Here is a 12,500-nt window from a genome sequence, read left to right on the forward strand (position 1 = left end):
GTTGTCCCCATCTCCACCTCTCCTCCCCTCCTCCCTTTCTCCATCCATCCCTCTTTCTATTTCCTCCCCTCTTTCTCTCCATCCCTCCCTCCCTGCACCCCTCTCTTCGTCCCTTCGCTGTTCCCGTCCACCCACCTATCCCCTTCCACTCCCCTGACCCCCTCCCTCCCGGCCTCACCTCGAACCCCTGAAAAAGTGTTCATATTTTGAGCCCCCAGCGAGGGAAGGACGTCACTCGTGCTCCCGTGCCAGCGCTCTGCCAACGCCGGGAAAACCTTCTCTCCGTGAATAGTAATAACCAGAAGAATGTTTATACGTCCCTGCTCGTCTTTCACATAATTCCTTTGGCATATTCTTCTCCTTTCCTGGGTGGATAAAAGAAGCTTTGTAGCCGTAGCCGTAACGGAGAGATAATTTCGTATCTATGTTCGGTTTAAGTGTTTTTAGATGATGTTCGATAAGAATGTTGAAAAGGGGATAGACCGTAGTTGGTTTAATGGAAATAGTGGAGTGATTCAGTGCATCTGAATTTCGGCCTTGGATATCGGGTGGGAAAGAATGGGAGGAAGATACACACACTCACGTACGCGCACACGCACCCACTCACTCGAACACACACACACACACACACACACACACACACACACACACACACACACACACACACACACACACACACACACACACACACACACACACACACACACATACATACATACAGTTATCTATATAGCTCTATACAGTATGTACGTTTGTGTGCTTGTATGTATGTGTATATGCATGTCCGTATGCAGTTATATGCATATATAAGCATAAACACATACATACGAAAGACACACCAATAGATAACAGAGAGAAGGGAGAGCGAGGAGAAGCAAGTTTAACGGGGAAAGTATTGGACTGTGAACTGCACATTTTATCCTTCAGCGTGAAAAAAATGGAGCTTCCTCCCCCCGCTGTATTTAATCGCCTAGGCATTAGTCTCTGCAAATGCGTTTAGGATTTTCGACCTTCCTGACTTCCTGGCCAGTTGTCGGCAATAAAATAGCGCTCTTAGTTCCGGCAGGTCGTCCATCACGGTTTTAAATTGAAAGAAAAAGATTAATTATACCAATGACGCGAGGATCACAGTGGCATAATGTGATTCATGTGTTAATCAAATTGATTTTCCGCCACAAATAAGAAGACAGCGGGATGGATAGGAGTAGCGAGGAAGAAGGGGAATGAAAGAGATAGATAGTTGATACATATAAAGAGAGTGATAGAGTATAAAAAAAAACAAAAATGGAAAAAAAAAAACGATCACATTCAAATGGATATCACATGGACATCACAGAAAATGCGATTTGGAAGGTACGTGACGCGTGTCAGTTACTTCTATGACAACTATGCATGTTTAAAAAGTTTAATTACAGATTGTTATGGAAATAATGCCCCCCCTTCCTCCACCAAGGAGAGAAAGAGAGAGAGAGAGAGAGAGAGAGAGAGAGAGAGAGAGAGAGAGAGAGAGAGAGAGAGAGAGAGAGAGAGAGAGAGAGAGAGAGAGAAAGAGAGAGAGAGAAAGAGAGAGAGAGAGAGAGAGAGAGAGAGAGAGAGAGAGAGAGAGACGGATACAGACAGATACAGAGAGAGGAATGAGAGAGAAAGAGAGAAAGAAGAATGAGAGGAAAATAAGAGAGAAAAAAAGAAAATGAATTAGGGTCATTTTCTTAAAAACGCAGACGAGTTTTTAATGGAGTTGGAACCTTCCCTTCGCCAGGTAACAACTGACCATTAATCAGGTAGGGGAAATTGCTACGGTTCTCCTGTACACTTGGCTGGCAGACCGGGGCGCATCGCTGTTCTCCATGTGGGTCGTTGGCTGGCATTTCGTTCATCAGTTATTTTTTTCTTGAATATTTATGACTAGACGGAATTTAAAAATCGCCCTAATGGTTTTTAGGCAGTCCAGATGTTAGTTTTTTTTTCCCCATCGCTAATGGGTGATTTCGAATATTTTCTCCGTATTTTTTTAGGGCAAGATTGGATTGGACAGATCAGAATCTGTTTTTTATTGATGATACCTTTTTTCAGGAGTTTTTATAAGGAAACCAAATATCGGTGTTTTTTTTAATTTTATTTATCGCTTATGGGTTATTTCTTTTCTAATTTACTCGTAAGGATTTTCAATTATTTTCAGATGAATATCAGCAAACTATCCCTCCATCATTACGAAGCGAAAATGAAAGCTAGCCATTATTAACACGGGATTTTTTTTGTTGTATTTTTAATGAAATACACAATTTTTCTAGGGTTCTAAATCATATTTCATTACTGTTTCCTATTTTTTTTTTTAAATCACCTGCTTTTTTATTTTATGTAATATAAAAAAGAAAACATTGAAAATCGGCTGGCTGTCTCACTTTCTCGGGCTCAACTTTTGCCAGAATAAAATGGTTTTATCTGAAATCATCATAAGATTTTTTTTTTTATTTATTTTTTTTTTACCAGGAAGCATTGTACATCCCGCAACGATTTTAAGTGCCGATGTGGAACATTAATTCTGTTCGCGATTTATCACTAACATCGGCTGATGAATTAATGTTACAAATCAGAGTTTACATTAATGTTGATGTTAAAAGGCTTTGATCTCAATATGCTATTAGCTCGATTATATTGTATAACGCTGTAAAATTGGCCAGGCAAACACCTTACATATATGCATATATTCTCGCATGCACACACACACATACACACACACACACACACACACAGACACACACACACACACACACACACACACACACAAAACACAGACACACAAAACACAGACACATGTACATACAGACACACACACACACACACACACACACACACACACACACACACACACACACACACACACACACACACAAAACACAGACACACACAAACCACAGACACATGTACATACACACATGAAACCATAAGATTCATGATAAATCCTTAATGATGATTTCACCTTCATTGCCTTCATTATCTTTGAAAATGACTTAATTCCCGACCATAACCCCCCCCCCCCCTACGCTCCATTCCAACACTTTTATCCTCTTTTTTTTTGACAAAATTCCCTCTTAAGTTTCTTGCCCTTTTCACTCTTAAAAAACCGCCCCTCTCTTGCCCAATCAAATGCAAACGCCGGAGGAAAAGTATCGTGCTAATCGTTTCCTCTTTTCCCCTCTCGCCCGTCCTCTCTGTTCCCCTCCTTTCCCTATCCTCTCGTCCCCTTCCATTCTGCCATGTCTCCCTTCCTTCTCGTCCCCTCATTCCTCTAAACTTCTCAATTCCCATCTTACTCCTATTTCCCTCCTCCTTCTCCCATTTCTCCCTTCCTTCTCGTCCTCTCATCCCCCTCACCTCCTCTGACCCCCTCTTTCTCCCACTTCTCCCCTCCCTTTCCCCTCTGGTATTCACGCCCCTCGTTTCTCATTCCTGCAGGTGAAAATCCCTCATACTCGGAATGTAGACCCCACATTGACGCCACTATCCGGGACCTCGCGGCTAAAGCCATCATCGCTGGAGAAACGCCTTCGGACAATCTGCAACACACTGACCATGGTAGGCGTCAGGAGGGCGGGGGAGGGGGGGGGGTGGAGGGGGGATATGGGGTGGGAGGAGGGGTGTGGAGATAGGGTGGGGGGGAGGGATATGGGGATGAAGGGTGGGGGAAGGTTCGGAAGGGTAGGGTAGGTAGAGGGGGGATGAGGATGGGGTAGGGTGGGTAGGAGGGGAGGGAAATTGATGAAGAGGAAGAGGAAGAGAAGGGGAGAGATGAAGAGGAAACGGGAGAGAAGGGAGAAGAGGAAGAGGAAGAGGAAGCGAAAGAAATAGATGAAGAGGAAGAGGAGGGATATGGAGAAGGGAAGGAAGAGAAACAGAATAGGATAGCGGATAGGATGAGGTAGGATGGAGGGAGAAGGAGAAGGGAGTTTCTTTTGAGGGGGGATGGGGGAGGAGGAGGAGGGGATGAGGAGGGAGGTGGGGATGAGATAGAAAGATAGGCAGGGGTGAGTTGGAGAAGAAAGGAATAGGCAGGTGGAGGTAGGTGGGGATGCAGGTGGGGTCGGGAAGGATAGGGATAGGGGAGGGTAGAGGGTCGGGGGGAAAGGGAGAGGTGGGGTGGGGTGGAAGGGGATAGGAGAAAACAGAGCTGAGAGAGGAACAGAGATGCAGCTGGAGGAAGGAAAGAAAGGGGGAGAGACCAAGGATAGAGAGACAGTTAAAATGTAAAGATGATAGAGCAGAAGGTAGGAGAGAAAGATGATAAAAAAAAACACAATGGATAGAGAGGCAGACAGAAACGAGAAGAGAAGGTAGGGAATAGTACGGATATAAAGAGAGGGGAATAAAAAGGGAACGAAAGAAGGGATATGAAAAAACAGACCTAATGGGGAAAATGAAGGCCGAAAAGAGGTACAGATTAAACAGAGGGAGAGAAGGAAGGGGATAGAAAGTACACAAAACAAAATCAGGGAAAAGAAATAGAAAGCAGAGAGATATAACAGAGGAATTAGAATAAACAAAGATAATGGGACTCAGAGACAGAATAGGATAACACTTAACAATCCGGTTAGTTAAAGGGCCAAAACATGGTAAGAATTCTCGTTCAACACGCACTGTAGAAGTTGCAGCTTGTTTACTTAGCATCACTCAATATATTCTATTGAAATGTCTATCTGCTTGGCTGCATTGTTATCGTCATTACGTAGTACGCGTGCATGGTAAAGCTATCCCAAGTAATACCCTGCCTATTGTCCTGCACGTTTGACCTGCATGAAATGTCCTTAATTCAAGGAAATAAGCAAAATTAGAAATATGATATTTAAAAGATCCAAAGGCGAGACATGCCAGACACATATTCTTCGTCAATTTTAAAGTATAATTGTTGCTACTTTAACCGAAAAAAACCAAAAAACATAACGTATTGGCGTCCTGTTTGGAACGAAAATGGAGAAAAAAAATCTAATGGTGATCTAGTTACCTAAAAAGCCTGGGTCACCATTAGCATCGAACTTCTACACTCCTCCGTAGCTCGAAGTAGTGCGTCTAGCTTTAGCTGTGGCTTGTAGCAAGTACGAGAACACGCAGATCGTTTTATCATAGTGCGCCCTGTAATGTCCCACTTCCGCTCCCGTTCTTCCTCGAAGCTCACAGACTCTTTTCTTACCCAGTGGAAGCAGAGAAGCCCGAGGAGGCTCCAGTCCCGGCCGAAGTTTCTCCCCCCCCGCAACCCGAGGTGCCCAAAGAACCGCCGGCCGCCGTACAGCCTGAGCCAGTCGTACCGGAACCTGAACCCGAACCGCCGAAGCCAGCAGCCGAAGCGCCAGCGCCGCCACCCGCGCCCGCCGCTCCAGCCGTCCCTGTGCCTCCAGGTAGGTCCTGCGGCTCTGGAAGCGCGCTCAGGAGCTTACTGTAAAGAGCATGACCTTATATATGCGCATATATAAATATATATATATATATATATATATATATATATATATATATATATGTATGTATATGTATGTATGTATGTATGCATGTATGTATATATGTATATATATGTATATATATATATATATATATATATATATATATATATATATATATATATATATTATTTGAAGGTTAGCAGCTATTGCATATAATTAGTATTGTTGCTATGTAAAACTAGTTTACAAGGTTATTAATAAGTGCATGGCAAGGAACAAAAACTTTTGAAAGTTCCCTTGAAGTCATAGAAAACTAATACCTGTCGAAGGTGTCTCAGAATATTAGAACTTTAACAAACTGTTGCATGACTTAGCCTAGCAATGCCTCGAAGCTATTTGTACTTTAGAGAATCTCACTGGCTATTTCGTTCAGCTTATTTTTGTCGCTTTTAGTTTATTAAGCTTTTATTTCTAGTTTATCTAGTTCTTGCTTTAACCATAACAAAGACGTAACAAATCTTTTTCTTAAACAACTGCAAAGGCTTCATTGTTTATTTTGCTTTCTCTCTTCTCTTTCATTTGTTTATTACTTTCTTACTAGTTTCATCTAACGAAGACGAAGAAGACGAAAATACAGATGACGAAGTTGAAGACGTTGTTATTATTAGAGACAGGGAGAGTAAGCTAAAGGAAGGAAGTGAGAAAAGACGGGATAAAGAGCGGAAAGACGTAATCGTGAAAGATAAGATAAAAGAAAGAAAGGAAGAAGGAAAAGATGTCAAGGTTGAGGAAACCGCAAAAGTTACAAAAGAAGAAAAGAAGAAAAGCGGGGACGAAAAAGAAAGAGACGAAGAAGAAAAGGAAGGAGCTGACGATGAAGGAATAGAGGAAGTTGATGAGGAGAAAGAAAAGGAAAAGGTGAAGGAGGAAGAAAAGGAACTTATGGAAGATGAGGAAGATAAAAAGGAAGAAGAAGTAGACAAAGAAGCAGAAGTAGATGAAGAGCAACATAAAGTAGATAAAGAAGAGGAAGTAGATGAAGATGAAGAAGAAAAGAAGGTAGAAGAAGAGAAAGATAAAGAAATAGATGTGGAAGAGGAAGAGAAGGAAAGAGATGCAGAGGAAGAGGAAGAGAAGGAAGTAGATGAAGAGGGAAAGGAAGAGGAAGAGGAAAAAGTAGATGAAGACGAAGAGGGGAAAGTAGATGAAAAGGAAGAGACGGAAGTAGACGAAGAGGAAAAGGAAGATAAAGAAATAGATGAAGAAGGTGAAGAAGAGAAGGAAATGGATGAAAAGGAAGAGGAAGAAAAGGAAGAAAAGGAAGTAGACGAAGAGAAAGAGGAAGAAGTAGATGAAGAGGAAGAGAAAGAAAAGGAAGTAGACGAAGAGGAAGAGGAAGATGAGGAAGTAGACGAAGATGAAGAGGAAGAAAAAGAAATAGATGAAAAGGGAGAGAATGAAGAGGAAGCGGAAGAAAAAGAGGACGTAGAGGAAGACGAAGAGGAAGAAAAGGAAGTAGACGAAGAGGAAGAAGAAAAGGAAGAAAAGGAAGTAGATGAAAAGGAAGAAGAAGAAAAAGAAGTAGGCGAAGAGGAAGAGGAAGAGGATGAAGTAGATGAAGAGGAAGAGGAAGAAAAGGAAGAGAAGGAAAAAGATGAAGAAGAAGAGGAGGAAGTAGATGAAGAGGAAGAGGAAGAAAAGGAAGAGAAGGTAGTAGATGAAGAGGAAGAGGAGGAAGTAGATGAAGAGGAAGAGGAAGAAGTAGACGGAGAGGAAGAGGAAGAAAAGGAAGAGAAGGAAGTAGATGAAGAGGAAAAGGAGGAAGTAGAAGGAAAGGAAGAAGAGGAAGTAGACGAAGAGGAAGAGGAAGAAAAGGAAGAGAAGGAAGTAGACGAAGAGGAAGAGGAAGAAGTAGACGAAGAGGAAGAGGAAGAAAAGGAAGAGAAGGAAGTAGACGAAGAGGAAGAGGAAGAAGTAGACGAAGAGGAAGAGGAAGAAAAGGAAGAGAAGGAAGTGGACGAAGAGAAAGAGGAAGAAAAGGAAGAGAAGGAAGTAGATGAAGAGGAAGAGGAGGAAGTAGATGAAGAGGAAGAGGAGGAAGTAGATGAAGAGGAAGAGGAAGAAGTAGACGAAGATGAAGAGGAAGAAAAGGAAGAGAAGGAAGTCGATACCAAGGAAAAGGAGGAAGTAGAAGGAGAGGAAGAAGAGGAAGTAGACGAAGAGGAAGAGGAAGAAAAGGAAGAGAAGGAAGTAGACGAAGAGGAAGAAGAGGAAGTAGACGAAGAGGAAGAGGGAGAAAAGGAAGAGAAGGAAGTAGACGAAGAGAAAGAGGAAGAAAAGGAAGAGAAGGAAGTAGACGAAGAGGAAGAGGAGGAAGCAGATGAAGAGGAAGAGGAAGAAGTAGACGAAGATATAGAGGAAGAAAAGGAAGAGAAGGAAGTAGATGAAGAGGAAAAGGAGGAAGTAGAAGGAAAGGAAGAGGAGGAAGTAGACGAAGAGGAAGAGGAGGAAGCAGATGAAGAGGAAGAGGAAGAAGTAGACGAAGAGGAAGAGGAAGCAAAGGAAGAGAAGGAATTAGACGAAGAGGAAGAGGAAGAGGAGGAAGTAGATGAAGAGGAAGAGGAAGAAAAGGAAGAGAAGGAAGTAGACGAAGAGGAAGAGGAAGAGGAAGAAGTAGATGAAGAGGAAGAGGAAGAAAAGGAAGAGAAGGAAGTAGACGAAGAGGAAGAGGAAGAAAAGGAAGAGAAGGAATTAGACGAAGAGGAAGAGGAAGAGGAAGAAGTAGATGAAGAGGAAGAGGAAGAAAAGGAAGAGAAGGAAGTAGACGAAGAGGAAGAGGAAGAAAAGGAAGAGAAGGAAGTAGACGAAGAGGAAGAGGAAGAGGAGGAAGTAGATGAAGAGGAAGAGGAAGAAAAGGAAGAGAAGGAAGTAGACGAAGAGGAAGAGGAAGAGGAGGAAGTAGATGAAGAGGAAGAGGAAGAAAAGGAAGAGAAGGAATTGGACGAAGAGGAAGAGGAAGAGGAGGAAGTAGATGAAGAGGAAGAGGAAGAAAAGGAAGAGAAGGAAGTAGACGAAGAGGAAGAGGAGGAAATAGACGAAAAGGAAGAGGAAGAAGTAGACGAAGAGGAAGATGAAGAGGAAGAAGTAGATGAAGAGGAAGAGGAAGAAAAGGAAGAGAATGTATTAGACGATGAGGAAGTAGATGAAGAGGAAGAGGAAGAAGTAGACGAGGAAGAGGAGGAAGTAGAGGAAGAAGATGACAAAGAGAAAGAGGAAAAGACAGATGAAGATGAGAAAAAAGAAGAGGCAGAGGCAGTTGAAAGAGAGGAAGAGGACGACGAGACGAAAGATGAGGCAGAGAAGGAGGAAAGTGACGTAAGAGAAACCAAAGAGTCATTGGACAAGACTTCTGAGACGCGGCACAGTAAGAGGCCATGAGTGTGACATTTCTGCCTCGTTGTGACCTTTTTTTTTTCCTTCTCCAACTCGGCTTTTGACCTGCTTGACATTCCTTCGACGGCATTTCAGAAGGAAAGAAAGAAATTTCTATTGAGAGTTATTTTTTTTTACCCTCCTGGTTAACCCCCCATGTCTTTTATCTTCAGGATATATTGCATGTTTCCACTTCAGTAAAAGATAAATGTGTTTCTCTCTTTCTCACAATCTAAAAACACTTTTGTCATGATTTCCCCTGAGATTTCTCCAGAAAGGTTTATCTTTCATGTCCCTTTTTGTGATTTTTATATTTCCTTGATCTGCGTGAGCGTGTGTGCTCAACACACATGCTGATACACATACACACCCATAACCAAGTCCAATGAAAAGAACTGTACAAGAGGCTGACACCCTTGTCATTTAACAAAAAAAAAAAAAAAAAAAAAAAAAAAAAAATTAACGCTAATTATCCTTTCTTTTCCAGTGGAAGTTCCAGTTTCTGCCCCGGAACCGGCGAAGCCAGTGGAAGTCCCGCCCGCGCCCGTCGCCAGCCCGCCGCCACAGCCCGCCGCCCCACCTGCCCAGCCTGCCGTCCCTGCACCGCCTCCACCGAAACCAGCTGTTGCAGAACTTGGTGTCATCAACAAGTTAGTCGGCGTAATCTTTGGCCTACCCAAGGGAGAGAGGGCTCCCAAGTGGGCGGAGCCTTGGCAAACGCACCCAGAACATGCCAAGAAGCCAGTTCAGAAAGCTCCGGAAGTAGAACAGGGACCTGTTGGACCTTCGGGAGGAATCATCGACACATTTGTTAGACTGATCTTCCCGACTGCTCCTGAAGCAACAAAGCGTGATCCCAAGTGGGCCCAACCCTGGCAGACACACCCTGAACATGCCAAAAAGAAGGTAGAAGTAGCAGAACAACCTAAGGAAGATAAGCCTGTAGGTTCTTCTGGAGGGATCATTGATAAGTTTGTCAAACTCATCTTCCATACTGTCCCTGAAGGCACAGTTCGAGACCCAAAATGGGCCCAACCCTTGGCAGACACACCCTGAACATGCCAAAAAGAAGGTAGAAGTGAAGGCAGAAGAATCTACGGAAGAAAAGCCTGTAGGTTCTTCTGGAGGGATCATTGATAAGTTTGTCAAACTCATCTTCCATACTGTCCCTGAAGGCACAGTTCGAGACCCAAAATGGGCCCAACCCTGGCAGACACATCCTGAACATGCCAAAAAGAAGGTAGAAGTGAAGGCAGAAGAATCTAAGGAAGAAAAGCCTGTAGGTCCTTCTGGAGGAATTATTGACAAGTTTGTCAAGCTGATCTTCCCGACTGTGCCTGAAGGAACAGTTCGAGACCCAAAATGGGCTAAACCTTGGCAGACTCACCCTGAGCACGCGAAAAAGGTAGTGGTGGTTGTAGAACCAGAGGAGAAGGGACCAGTTGGCGCATCTGGAGGTATTATTGACAAATTTGTGAGGATGATTTTCGAAACTGTCCCTGAAGGTTCAAAACGTGACCCTAAGTGGGCCCAGCCATGGCAGACTCACCCGGAACATAAAAAATCTGCTCCCAAACTGCCTGTAGCACCTGAACCAGCTGTTGCTCCTAAGCCAGCTCCAGTCCCAGAACCAGCTCCTGTCCCGAAACCAGTCGCTGCTCCTGAACCAGTCGCTGCTCCTGTACCAGTCGCTGCTCCTGAACCAGTCGCTGCTCCTGTACCAGTCGCTGCTCCTGAACCAGTCGCTGCTCCTGTACCAGTCGCTGCTCCTGAACCAGTCGCTGCTCCTGAACCAGTCGCTGCTCCTGTACCAGTCGCTGCTCCTGAACCAGTCGCTGCTCCTGAACCAGTCGCTGCTCCTGAGCCAGTTGCTGCTCCTGCACCAGTTCCTGAACCAGTAGCTGCTCCAGCACCTAAGCCAGTCGAGCCGTCCCCTGCACCTGCCCCAGAAGTGGTCAAGGCACCGGAACCTGCACCTGAACCTAAACGACCAGTTGAAGAAGCCTGTTGTAGAGAAGGCCACGTTTCCCGAGGAGAAAGTGGCAGGTATGTGGTATGGATGGTTTGGCAGTTTGGCTCAGATCTATCCTTAGCTAATATTGTAGCAGCTTCAGAGAGTTTGAAATTGCTTAGTTTGGTTTATGAACGATTTCGATTCTTTGTACATTTTCGAATGAATACAAGCTCAGTGACTGCTTTTACATTTCTTAAAATCTGACCTTCTACATACTTTTAATGGCATATATATCTATCAGGTTTATACATAAGTGTTTCATATTTTGAATATAGCAGCGTGACTCTCTTTCCTTTGACAGAATCGAAACCGAAAATGCACATATACAGAACAGATATATGTTATATGAATATATCATTATATCTGGCAAAACATTTGTGTAGTTTATTGTATTCAGTTGCATGATATACAGTGAGCAGATTACTTAAAAAATAATTTAATCTTAGGACATTTCTGTGTAGCAGGAATCCCATGAGAACGTTTTAATTCCACTTTATTAGACAAAAATCTGCTTTACCCCACGTAAGAGGTATACAGTAGTGTTTAGTACGATTTGGAAATTAGTCCTCCATTCTTCCTTTGTATTTTTATACAGAATAGTCTGTGACTGCATTTGCAGATTATAGTATTGATAGACTTTTTGTCCCAAACGTCACGTAAGGACACAGGACCTCCCTAGAGGTGGGATATGGCCTGAGGGATGAAGCTGGTCTTGGGACAGGATTTTTTTTACTAACACTTGCCCATGACACAAAGGTGAGCAACTCGTAGATGAGGAAGAAGCGGATGAGGACGAGGATGTGGAGGAAGATGCTGCGGAAAGCGACGAGGATGACGAAGAGGATGAGGATGAGGAGGATGAGGTAGAAGAGGATGAGGATGAGGATGAAGAAGTAGACGAAGAGGAAGATGAGGAACATGATGAAGATGAAGACGAAGAACTTGAAGCAGAAGAGGAGGAGGATGAAGAAGTTGAAGAAGATGAGGATGAAGATGAAGATGAAGACGGAGTTGACGAGGAAGATGTAGATGAAAGCGAAGATGAAGACGAAGAAGTTGACGAGGAAGATGCAGATGAAGACGAAAGCGAAGACGAAGTTGTTGGAAAAGACGAGGATGAAGATGAAGATGAGGAAGAAGAGAAAGAGGAGACAGCTGGAGAACTTGATGATGAGGAGGAAGCAGAAACTGACGAAGATGAAGATGAGGAAGATGAAGATGAGGAAGAGGTAGACGAAGATGAAGAAGAAGAAGAGGTAGATGAAGAGGAAGATGTAGACGAAGAGGACGAAGACGAAGATGAAGAAGAATTAGAGAAAAAAGTCGAAAAACATGATAAAAGAGACGAAGATAAAGACGAAGGAATCGAAGAGGAACTCGATGAAGATGAAGATGAAGATGAAGAATCAGACGACGACGACGACGACGACGACGAAGCCAAAGTCGCAGAACCGGCTGACGAAGGGAGTGATGATGAAGGTTACGATGAAGATGACGATGCTGACGAAGATGAAGATTCAGGTGATGAGAAAGAGGATGGGGATGTGGAGACAATTGGGGAGGTGGATGAACGCGCAGCAGACGCAGGAGTCCCGAGCACCTCAGAGCCTGAAGGTGTCGTGACG

The 12,500-nt window shown here is 43.6% G+C and overlaps 2 protein-coding genes across 3 annotated transcripts in view; both read left to right on the forward strand.

Annotated features, from left to right (window-relative positions):
- LOC125039186 (predicted GPI-anchored protein 58) overlaps positions 1 to 10,329 on the forward strand; it is a 25,648-nt gene extending 15,319 nt beyond the window's left edge. Inside the window, exons 3-5 of one of the 2 annotated variants that reach the window (XM_047632968.1) lie at positions 3,457 to 3,576; positions 5,190 to 5,390; positions 9,349 to 10,329. In XM_047632968.1, the coding sequence (XP_047488924.1) occupies positions 3,457 to 3,576; positions 5,190 to 5,390; positions 9,349 to 9,917 (890 nt within the window). In that variant the 3' untranslated portion in view covers positions 9,918 to 10,329. The remainder of the gene's footprint in view (positions 1 to 3,456; positions 3,577 to 5,189; positions 5,391 to 9,348) is intronic. The other variant, XM_047632976.1, reaches the window with a different exon arrangement.
- LOC125040441 (titin-like) overlaps positions 10,056 to 12,500 on the forward strand; it is an 11,343-nt gene continuing 8,898 nt past the window's right edge. Inside the window, exons 1-4 of the mRNA XM_047634997.1 lie at positions 10,056 to 10,070; positions 10,102 to 10,710; positions 10,763 to 10,907; positions 11,632 to 12,489. Coding sequence (XP_047490953.1) covers positions 10,056 to 10,070; positions 10,102 to 10,710; positions 10,763 to 10,907; positions 11,632 to 12,489 — 1,627 coding nt within the window. The remainder of the gene's footprint in view (positions 10,071 to 10,101; positions 10,711 to 10,762; positions 10,908 to 11,631; positions 12,490 to 12,500) is intronic.

This window comes from Penaeus chinensis, chromosome 3, assembly GCF_019202785.1.
Source record: "Penaeus chinensis breed Huanghai No. 1 chromosome 3, ASM1920278v2, whole genome shotgun sequence".
Lineage (NCBI taxonomy): Eukaryota > Metazoa > Arthropoda > Malacostraca > Decapoda > Penaeidae > Penaeus > Penaeus chinensis.